General features: G+C 48.8%; 1 protein-coding gene across 1 annotated transcript in view; it reads left to right on the top strand.

Annotated features, from left to right (window-relative positions):
- LOC133360413 (polypeptide N-acetylgalactosaminyltransferase 18-like) overlaps positions 1-12217 on the top strand; it is a 44750-nt gene that overhangs the window by 21891 nt on the left and 10642 nt on the right. The window contains 3 exon segments of the mRNA XM_061579128.1: positions 9970-10136; positions 11028-11214; positions 11689-11886. Of these exon segments, the coding sequence (XP_061435112.1) occupies positions 9970-10136; positions 11028-11214; positions 11689-11886 (552 nt within the window).

The following is a 12217-nucleotide window of genomic DNA, read 5'->3' as shown; positions in this document are numbered from 1 at the left end:
CTGCTACCCTACACTTCTCCACTGCTACCCTGTACTTCTTTACTGCTACCCTACACTTCTCCACTGCTACCCTGTACTTCTCCACTGCTACTCTGTACTTCTCCACTGCTAGTCTATACTTCTCCACTGCTACCCTACACTTCTCCACTGCTACCCTGTACTTCTTTACTGCTACCCTGTACTTCTCCACTGCTACCCTGAACTTCTCCTCTGCTACCCTGTACTTCTCCACTGCTACCCTACACTTCTCCACTGCTACCCTACACTTCTTTACTGCTACCCTGTACTTCTCCACTGCTACCCTGAACTTCTCCTCTGCTACCCTGTACTTCTCCACTGCTACCCTACACTTCTCCACTGCTACCCTACACTTCTCCACTGCTACTCTGCACTTCTCCACTGCTACCCTACACTTCTCCACTGCTACCCTGTACTTCTCCACTGCTACCCTACACTTCTCCACTGCTACCCTGTACTTCTCCACTGCTACCCTGTACTTCTCCACTGCTACTCTGCACTTCTCCTCTGCTACCCTACACTTCTCCACTGCTACCCTGTACTTCTCCACTGCTACTCTGCACTTCTCCACTGCTACCCTACACTTCTCCACTGCTACCCTGTACTTCTCCACTGCTACCCTGTACTTCTCCACTGCTACCCTGTACTTCTCCACTGCTACCCTGTACTTCTCCACTGCTACTCTGTACTTCTCCACTGCTATCCTACACTTCTCCACTGCTACTCTGTACTTCTCCACTGCTACTCTGTACTTCTCCACTGCTACTCTGTACTTCTCCACTGCTACTCTGCACTTCTCCACTGCTATCCTACACTTCTCCACTGCTACCCTGTACTTCTCCACTGCTACCCTGTACTTTTCACTGCTACTCTGTACTTATCCACTGCTAGTCTATACTTCTTCACTGCTACCCTACACTTCTCCACTGCTACCCTGTACTTCTTTACTGCTACCCTACACTTCTCCACTGCTACCCTGTACTTCTCCACTGCTACTCTGTACTTCTCCACTGCTAGTCTATACTTCTCCACTGCTACCCTACACTTCTCCACTGCTACCCTGTACTTCTTTACTGCTACCCTGTACTTCTCCACTGCTACCCTGAACTTCTCCTCTGCTACCCTGTACTTCTTCACTGCTACCCTGTACTTCTCCACTGCTACCCTGTACTTCTCCACTGTTACCCTGTACTTCTCCACTGTTACCCTGTACTTCTCCACTGCTACTCTGTACTTCTCCACTGCTACTCTGTACTTCTCCACTGCTACTCTGTACTTCTCCACTGCTACTCTGTACTTCTCCACTGCTACTCTGTACTTCACTGCTACTCTGCACTTCTCCACTGCTATCCTACACTTCTCCACTGCTACTCTGTACTTCTCCACTGCTACTCTGTACTTCTCCACTGCTACTCTGTACTTCTCCACTGCTACTCTGCACTTCTCCACTGCTATCCTACACTTCTCCACTGCTACCCTGTACTTCTCCACTGCTACCCTGTACTTTTCCACTGCTACTCTGTACTTCTCCACTGCTAGTCTATACTTCTTCACTGCTACCCTACACTTCTCCACTGCTACCCTGTACTTCTTTACTGCTACCCTACACTTCTCCACTGCTACCCTGTACTTCTCCACTGCTACTCTGTACTTCTCCACTGCTAGTCTATACTTCTCCACTGCTACCCTACACTTCTCCACTGCTACCCTGTACTTCTTTACTGCTACCCTGTACTTCTCCACTGCTACCCTGAACTTCTCCTCTGCTACCCTGTACTTCTTCACTGCTACCCTGTACTTCTCCACTGCTACCCTGTACTTCTCCACTGTTACCCTGTACTTCTCCACTGTTACCCTGTACTTCTCCACTGCTACTCTGTACTTCTCCACTGCTACTCTGTACTTCTCCACTGCTACTCTGTACTTCTCCACTGCTACTCTGTACTTCTCCTCTGCTACCCTGTACTTCTCCACTGTTACCCTGTACTTCTCCACTGTTACCCTGTACTTCTCCACTGCTACTCTGTACTTCTCCACTGTTACCCTGTACTTCTCCACTGCTACTCTATACTTCTTCACTGCTACCCTATACTTCTCCACTGCTACTCTGTACTTCTCCACTGCTACTCTGTACTTCTCCACTGTTACCCTGTACTTCTCCACTGCTACTCTATACTTCTTCACTGCTACCCTACACTTCTCCACTGCTACTCTGTACTTCTCCACTGCTACTCTGTACTTCTCCACTGCTACCCTGTACTTCTCCACTGTTACCCTGTACTTCTCCACTGCTACTCTGTACTTCTCCACTGCTACCCTGTACTTCTCCACTGCTACCCTATACTTCTTCACTGCTACCCTACACTTCTCCACTGCTACTCTGTACTTCTCCACTGCTACTCTGTACTTCTCCACTGTTACCCTGTACTTCTCCACTGCTACTCTGTACTTCTCCACTGTTACCCTATACTTCTCCACTGCTACCCTATACTTCTCCACTGCTACTCTGTACTTCTCCACTGCTACTCTGTACTTCTCCACTGTTACCCTGTACTTCTCCACTGCTACTCTTTACTTCTCCACTGCTATTCTGTACTTCTCCACTGCTATCCTGTACTTCTCCACTGCTACCCTACACTTCTCCACTGCTACTCTGTACTTCTCCACTGCTTCAGCTCCAACTGCCTTCTCCTCCCAGGCGCGAACTCCCGTCAGCTCCAACTCCCCTGTATTGATGCCCAACCCAATTAACTTCCAATTTATTAATCGGCGTCCCTCCAACGCCCCCCCCCCGCTCCTAGCCCCCTCCGCCACCTGTTGCTTTTCCAGACATTGTGGCGCCAGACCCCGACGACAACAACAACCACCAACCAATCACCGTCTTGCGTCCTTAATTATCCTCAACCGTCTCTGGCCTACCCTTCCGAGCCTTGACAACAACACCCGTCCTCACATGCCCCCACTGTTCTGCGCGTGGCGCGTATTTAAGCCGCGACATACAATATATCCCTCCTCACTTACCCCCCATTCAGCTGCCGCCTGCACGGCGTCTCCGGCACGCGCTGTCCCCCAAATATCGCCTCCATCTCCCGCCTCTCCGGCGCCTCCTCCGTGTCCCAACACTCACACCTGCTTGCCCCCAAATGCACCCGCCCAATCTATGCTTTGCCCCCTAATTGCCACCAGCCACGCCAGTGTCACCTCACCTCACCCCTCACTGATCCGGCGCGTTACGCCACGACTCAACTATCAAAGTATCAATAGTTCGCGTTGAGCAGTTTTATATATCTCTCTATCTATGGTACCTTTTCAGCCAGTCTCAAAATAATGCCAGAAAGGGGTACATTTTATTTATTTATTCTTGATCATTTTGATACTGGGGTAAAAATTTCCCCATCGACAAAAGTTTCAGTTTATTGAATTTGTCGCAAGGATGACGGTCGCGGCTTAACCACGCTGCCCGACTCTTGTACACGGGAGATCCGTGCTGCGTGAGCACAGCAAAGACAAATGTCCCCCGTACAGCCTTGAACAGGCAGTTGGGGCAAGTGCTGTTAGAGAATAGCGAGCGGAGGCCAGCGCGGCACATGAAGGGGGCGGTTTGGCCAACACCACGCCCGGGGCCGCCTTTGTCTCCCCGAGCGAGTGTCGGTGTGTAACTACACACCACCGCACCAGCTACTCATTCGAGGTCGAGTCGCATCACCAGTTCGGATCATCTGTCAACGGTGGTGGTGACGTGGTCCGTGAGCAGGAATCGAACTCGAGGGCCCGCTGGGTTCATCGACTGGCGCAGATTAACAAAGACACACAAAGACAATCGACATTGCAGACGACGCGTGCAGCGCCCCAGGGTCCTTGGGGAGTATTGAACGACCCAGCAAATGGAGGTTGGGTGACGGTCGTAAACGAAAAGAAAAACAGAAACGCGTGATTTTTTTAATGCAAATATATTATCTGAGAGCAAGTGGAGGCACTGGAAAAAGGTTAAGGCACAGGTGCAAGCAAGCGCTGCGTATATTTTTTAAGTCCAGCAGTGACGTGATAACCCACATGCGAATGGGGGGAAAGGCAGCAGAAACATGTGGGCGCAAGACGTAGGGGTTGGTTTTGTTTGTGGGTTCGATCGCGTAAATATCAGAATCAGAATATTTATTAATACTGCAGGAGGAATCCGATGATCTATAACGCTCTTTTTCAGATGTCCAGTAGGGGCACGGGGTCAGGACGTTACAACAACCAACAATACAGAAATATGATAAGAGTGCAAAGTATAGGAAAGGTAAACAAACCGCACTAAAAAGTAAACTTTTTTTTATATTACCAGGTAAGTTACACTGAGCTGTATCGCTCTATTTTCAGAAGCGACCTGGCTATTACAAATGATGGCTCAACGAAGTGGCTTATCATCATCATCATCGTGTGGAAATCCATAGTAGAAGCCAAATAATTCTAAACAAGGTCGAGAGTTTTTGCTTGTCCTGAAGCAATGCTGCTGGAATTGTGCTCTTCCAGAAGGAGAGAATACGTTTACCTTTGTACGTGGGGAGGCACACATGCAGAAAGGAGATATGTCGTCTGCTAATCTGGTTTCGTATCAGTACCCACCCACACCTACGTGCCAAAGACGTGACGGTTTCGTTTTGTTTATGGAAATGTAATAAAGGACTCGGACGCTTCTCTCTGACTTCGTGTCCTTTATTGGGTTCTTGTCTTTTCCCACACGGCACTCTCTCATAGACACTCTATTTGTAGCCCCCGGCTGCTATCGCTATTGTAGCCTCCTTCCTCTCCCTGCAGACTCTCTGCTATCTCTATTGTAACCTCCTTCCTCTCCCTGCAGACTCGCTGCTGACTCCCTGTGCAGACCCCCGCTGCTAACTCTATATGCAGACCCTCTTGGCTGCTACTCCGTATGCAGACCCGCTGCTGACTCTGTATGCAGCCCCGCTGCTGACTGCAGCCTCCTCGCTGCTTCGGGTCGGTCACCGCTGGCCGACGGTGCCGATCCTCGCTCCCCGTGTCCGTGGCGATCTCGCCACCCTCCGCTTTCGCCCTTCGTGGCCTCTCTCGTTCCTGGTCTCCCGTCACTCCCTTTCCTCTTCCGGTTCCCCTCCCTCTATAGCTTAACCCCTCTCCCCCACGTGACCTAACTCCTCCCCTCATGACGTCACTTCCGGAGGGCCGTTTACGCCCGCATTACAGAAAGATTAAAATTACGATACACTCCACTGATCTTCTTGGTTTTTTCGGTAAAGTCACGTAGAAGGGAAATAATAAAATAATAAAAATAAAACATAATAAAATACAATTCTCACGACGTTTCGGCCACAACGCAAGCAGCCGTCCTCAGGTGAAGAACAGGTCTGTCGGAAAGACAGCGTCTCATTCTCATTCAGACGCTCATTCAGACGCTGTCTTTCCGACAGACCTGTTCTTCATCTGAGGACGGCTGCGTGCGTTGTGGCCGAAACGTCGTGAGAATTGTATCTTATTATGTTTTATTTTTATTATTTTATTATTTCTCTTCTACGTGACTTTACCGAAAGAACCAAGAAGATGAATCCCTGCAGTCACGAAAGCTTTAAATCGAAACACTCCACTGAGTTTATTCAAAATCGACGGCTTTCAATTATATTCGCTTTAAAATTGTGTTTTTTTTTAAGGCAACCCCCATCACCCACGTGCATTCCTCTTAGAGAGGCAATTGTCACTTTTTTAATCTTACTTAAACCACTCGGCATTTATGTTTCAAACGCCTATTTAATAAGAATTACTCTGAAAAGGGCATGCCTGTTCTGACGAAGACTCGTTTTCCCGTGTAACCTTTAACAGGCTATGGGACATTTTTTTGGCAGGATCCAAATTTATTTTTTTTTAAAGGATAGGATTTCAACCTTTGTTACCATTAAACAGGAGTTGTGTTAAGATGTTCAAACACTTAAAAGGGAGAACTGTTCATGGCATCGTCTAGTCTGCTTTAACCACACATACTTTCTGGGCTTGTCGAGAGAGACAAGGCCATCAAGAAGGCTGTATCTGGTGTAGGTTAATGAGTTTCAAATCAGTTTGGGGTGCCACGGTGGCTAGAAGATGTTAACTACCTCACCTGGCATGCAGGAGGTTGGGGGTTCCATCCCCGTGGTCGCGTCGATTTTTCTCCAGGATCTCTGCCTGGTGTTTCCCCTCCAACTTTAGAACCACGAGTTTAAGAATATTTAAGAATATTTGGCTGCTCTAAATTTCCACGTGATCAGCCACTTTGTTGAGCTTTCATTTGTGGCCAAGTTACTTATGAAAAAGAGCTACATAGCCTTACCTGGTCAAATAAAAAGTGTAGTTTAGTTTAAAGAAAATGTGTGTATTGTTAGAGCTTGCTTGTTTGCATGTTTTGCAGCAAATATGAGTGGTCAATGCAGACCTGGTGCCTGTTGACAAGGCAACTATTTGGTGTTTGAACATATTAACACTTCCTGTTTCATTGCCAGAAAGGGGGGAAACGAATTCTTACTTAAGCCGGCTGTTGGGCCCAGGGCTATATCGCGAGAAGCTGTGAAGGCCGGCACAAGTGGCTGGGTGGGTGACAAGCACCACGCCCGGCCACCTTTGTCTCCCCAGTGGCGATGTTTTACTACTCACCGCATAAAGTACTCATTTAAGGTTGAGTCGACCTCGCGGGAAGCCCCAGGACCGGTTCAGATAATCCTCACTGGCATTGGCCCTGAGCGGGAATCGAACTCGGGTGACTGTGTTCCTCGTGTCGTGCACCAGCTGCTGCCGTGCCACCACTTCTCCAAAGATAAAGAATCCCCCGTGTAGCCTTAACAGACTGGTGGGCCATTTCTGTTTACCAGCACCATATGAAGGACGGCACGGCACACGAGGGGATGGGTGTGGCCAGCACAACGCTCGGCCGCCTTTGTCTCCCCAGTGGCGATGTTATACACATGGCACCAGGTACTCATTTTGAGGCCGAGTCGGCCTAGGGGAGTCCCGCAACCAGTTCAGATAATCATTACTGCCATTGACTCGAATTTAGGGTCGCCGGGGTTCGCAGCGCAAGATGCCAATTGTCAGTACACGACCACTCCCCACACACGCACACACGGATACGCATGTGTCCGTGCACATGCTCGTGTGTGATCGTGTCCGGAGTGTGACAATGTTACCAACAGGTGTGTAACAGCCACATTCATATCATAGACAATGCGCACATTGACGAATCGCTTGAACCTGACCAGGAGGCATAAACACGTCACTCAAATGCAAACTGATCTGAGCCAGTGCACTTTGTCCATAACCACCCTCCCTCTTCCTGCTTACCTTTCCTATACTTTGCATTCATATCGTGTTGAGCTATCGTTTGTGGCCAGGTCGATTCTAGAAACAAATAAGCGAATTGCTCCGTGGCCTTTACCTGGTAATATACAAACATCGTTTGGTTGTATTTGTATATGTTTAAGTGGTTTGTGTACCTTTCCTATACGTTGCACTCATATCGTGTTTGTGTATTGTGTTTGTTGTTGTAATGTTCTTACCCCGTGCCCGAGTGGACACCTGCTACAAACAGCTTCATAGCTCATCATGGGACCTCCTTTGTCGGTACCAAAATATGAGAAGAAGTTTTCCCATTTTTTCTGGCAACAAAACAGGTGTTAGACCAGAGGCTCAAAAAAAAGCTGTCTCTGGTGTGGACCAATCGGTTTCAAAGACAATGGATATATTATCAGAGTATGTTTTTTGTATGCATTCTGACCACAAGTATCGTGGTTAATGCAGACATGATTCCTTGTAAAAGGTTTCAGTTTGGTGTTTTAACATCTTAACACAACTGTTTTGTGGCCAGAAAAAAGGGGAAACCTATTCTCACAGCTTTATTGCTCATTGGATTCCTCCTGGAGAAATACAGATTCTGATTCTGAACTGGACACAGCTCCTCCAAGTATCTTGGGCTTCTGGCTCGATTCTCATCTCGCACTTCAAACCTCACAATCACCGCAGTGGCGCGATGTTAACTAACTCACCTGGTATGCAAGAGATCGTGGGTTCAATCCCGACCTTGACACCTGTATGTTTGGAGTTTGCGTGTCTCTCACTCCCCGCGGTGGTGTGAAATGTTCTCTGGTTATTCCCTCCACATTTAGAATCAACATCACGCGTTTAGAGTATTTGTCTGCAGCTACAATCTTCCACGTGATCAGCCGCCACTTCGTTGAGCTCTCATTTCTGATGGCCAGGTAGTTTCTGAAAAAGAGTTACATAGCTCAGTGCGGCCTTAGCTGGTAAAATAACAAAAATCTTTGCAGTTTTTAGAATTTAAAAAAAGTATAATGTAGATCGGGGACTTTGTAAGAAGATAAAACCCGTGTCTCATCTGCTGCCGCTGCTGCTACACAAAAGCGATCGATAGCTTCTGCCTCTGAGCCTCTTGGAGAGCCGTGCTTCTCAACCTCCATGGCACGTGCTCTCGAACCCGCGCCATCTTCACGGCGACGCTGCGGCTGCGTGAATGAGTGGCTCGGCGAGTGGGTGGGTGGGAACTCGTTTGAACAAGCACATCATGTGCAGCCAAATTCTGCATGAGGAATGTTCCTACATGTTGAGTGGAGATGATACCACGAAGAAAGTTGAAACGAAACTAAAACTATACTATTTTTACACGCTTTTATTTAACTCGCTTTGTCTGTTGTTGTTGTCGTATCCTCAAATCTTGTAACTCAATTTTAACCCACTTCCCAGTGTGCTATCGACTGCAAACTTGGTATAATTATGTCATACTGATGACAATACTATATTCTGTCATAAAAAAAAAATTTACCAATTTTTTTTATATGTTATGTTTCGGCTTGGGTCTAATTGTCCACGCTCAACTGACGTTGGCTGTAATTGACCACGGTCCCTTACGTTATGGCAAGCTTCGGGGTCACTTCCTGGAGTCGTGGAGTTTTGCCATTACGAGTACGGTACATTTCATTAAAGCGTGTTTAAAAAATATATTTTTAAGTATTACTTATTTAATTTTATCAGGTAAGGCCGACTACTCAGCTATGTAGCTTTCTTTCAGAAGCCACCTGGCCACCCCAAATGATAACTCAACGAAGTAGTTTGTCACAACGTGCTAATTTATCATGGCCAAATGCTCTAAATACATGTTTCTAAATGTGGAGGGAAAACACAGGAGGACCCAGATAAAAACATCTACACGACCACGGAGAGAGAGAGAGAGACACGCAAACTCCAAATATAGATCAGCTTTGGTGTCGGGATCTAACCCACACCCTCCTGCATACCAGGCTGAGGGAGATAACATCTCGCCACTGCAGCACCCAACTGCACAATACCCGGGTGATGGTGGCTGGCGGCTGACGGCTATCTGCTGCCATACCATGCCAAGGCAAACAATGAAGAGGGGTGGGCAAGGGGACTAGGTCAGCTCCTGTTCTATCATTACATCTACGGGACCTTTTGCCAGTATAAAATAATAATAGTTTCACCCTTTCTGGTAATAAAAGAGGTGCTAAGATTCTCATACACGATATAGATACACTCTGCAAGGCGTCAAGTCTAATTCTAGATTTGAAGCTTTCGTGACTGCAAGGATTCATATTCTTAAGTTTTTTCGGTAAAGTCACGTAGGTAAAAACATTCAAGTCAAGTCGACATTAACCGCACAGTACTTGCCCAACACCATTTCACAGGAACGTAACCGCAGCGTTTGGCGAGTTCTGCCTGTAATCACATTTGGGTGGCTTATAAAGATGGCCAGATTGCAAACTGGGATCTCAGCAGTAAAGGCTCAGCCCTATAACCCCTGAGCCACCGTCCTCCTTAACAACAACGACAATGATTTTGATGATGGCAAATAATGACGAAAACCGATGCTTACCTTGGCCCCCTCAAACCAGGCCGGCTTTAATCGACGTTCCACTGCGATTCACCTGGGTCCTACAGCTGCAGCTCCAAGCGGTACCCATCGGAGCTGCCGGGCCTCAGTGTCATTCTCATCTTCTACAACGAGGCCGTCTCCATCCTGCTGCGCGCCGTCACCTCCGCCGTGCGCAACACGCCGCGCCACCTCCTCAACGAAGTCATCCTCGTCGACGACTGCAGCGACTTTGGTAAGAGCTGCAGGGATGCCACCTCCTCCATCTCCTCCACCTCCCCTTGTACCTACTGCTCCTCTTTTGCCACCTCCTAAACCACCTCCACTTCCTCATCCTCCATTTCCTCTTCTGCCTCCACCTCCTCTACCCCCACCTCCTCTGCCACAAAGAAAACTCAGGGACGGATCTCTCTTTCTCTCTGTCAGCCCGGGTCTATCAAACCTGTGCAGTTTCCCGCAATACGTTCAATACATTTGCGCCGGTTCTCAACCACAAATCAATTTCTGCCACCCAAGCACAGATGCCATTTACCGGACTGGTGGTGACCAGAGAGAAATTCCCTTCCCCCAATACTTGAGAGAAGGTGGCCGGGTAGCTGAGAGGTTAAAGCCGTTAGGGTTAGGAAATAGACTTGGGCCTAGAGTATGGTTAGAAAATAGACTTGGGCCTAGAGTAGACTCAGGAAATTGACATGGGCCTAGTGTAGGTTTAGGAAATAGACTTGGGTCGAGAGTCGGGTTAGAAAATAGACTTGGTACTAGAGTAGGGTTAGGAAATAGACTTTTGCCTAGAGTAGGGTTAGGAATTAGACTTGGGCCTAGAGTAAGCTTAGGAAAGAGCATTTGGCTCAGAGGTAGGGCTATAAGTAAGGATAAAGTTAGGAACAGAGTTATGATTGGAGATTGGTTCAGGTTGGGTTAGATTTAGGAAATGGGGGTAGGGTAGAACTAGGGTTTGAGAGCTGGAATTTCAGATTTGTGTCGCTCAGCCTCATTCAAGAGCCCTGACCACAGCCGTGGCACTCCTGGCCTCGTCTATTGCCACTCCTCTCTCTCTCCCCCTGTCCCCCCCCCACCCGGCTCCACGGTCTTGTGCCTCCGTGCCGCCCCGCGCTCATACTCACAGCCGACCTGAAGGAATCATTCGACGTGCAGATTGAAGAGCTGAACCACAAGTACCCGGAGGTGTCCATCCGCCTCGTCCGGCACGCGTCCCACAGGGGTCCGAGCGCGTCGCGCGTCACCGGCATCCGGGCGGCCAAGGGGCCTGTGGTGGCCATTATGGATGCCCACGTGGAGTTCCCTGTCGGTTGGTGAGTCCCAAACTCTCTGTCCTCCAGAAACTCGGCCCGTTTCTACTTCTGGGCCTTTGCACCGTTGACTTGGACCAGGGGTACTGGCAGCCGCTGGATTTTCAAACCCTGACCCTCTGACCACAAGCGGCGAGTAAGCTCACAGCGTAGGGCCTCGCATTATAAGGGGCCTTTAAATACAAAGTTTCAAGTTTTACCTAATCAGTTGAAAAACAAAGGAGATTGGGTATAAAGACTCTCCAAAATGCTTATTTTTGTTCTGATATGACGAAATTATATCGACAGTAAATGGCCTCTTAAGCGTGCTATGCCATAGGGCCCAGCAATGTCATAATCCGGTCCTGGTGCCGGTGCTGGGCCCTGGCGGCACTGCCACGAAAGCACCGGGCGCCTTCACCCCTTGGTCGGTTGGGGAAAGACGGTGAACTATAGAGCGGCGACGATCGATCTCTCCCCCCCACCCCCTCCCGGCAGGGCTGAGCCGATCCTGGCACGGATCCAGGAGGACCGCCGTGTGGTGGTCTCCACGGTGTTCGACAACACGCACTACGACACGTTCGTCGTAAACCGCTACGAGTCACAGGCACAGACGTTCACCTGGCAGCTGTGGTGCAACTACAGAGAGCCCCCCCTCGACTGGATCACCAACAATGACCCCACGGCCCCCATCAGGTACTCCCCGGGGGTGGGGGGCGAGAGGGGGTCTCACCTTTCTTACAGCTGCCAAATGTATTGGGAGGCTCAACAATGACACTAGCCTGCCGACGTTTGGAAAGTCATGTCCACAAGGCCAGAGCATTTGAAACCATGACAAGATCTTGTATTATTTTATTTTTTGCAAAAGCCCGAGAACAACTCCAGGACAGAATTTATCAGAGTGGCACCTTTTGGTATCTGGAGCTTTAGTTGTGCCGCATAATGATGACACTAATCGCCGGTGGTGGTAACCGCGCCAAGACTTGGGGTAAGATCTTCTTGTTCACAAGTGTCAGGGCGGCATAGT

Source organism: Lethenteron reissneri, chromosome 68 (assembly GCF_015708825.2).
Source record: "Lethenteron reissneri isolate LAM-NWPU_2019-01 chromosome 68, ASM1570882v1, whole genome shotgun sequence".
Classification (NCBI taxonomy): Eukaryota; Metazoa; Chordata; class Hyperoartia; order Petromyzontiformes; family Petromyzontidae; genus Lethenteron; species Lethenteron reissneri.
Note: the sequence above shows the minus strand (reverse complement) of the source record. Positions and strands in the feature narration are given on the sequence as shown.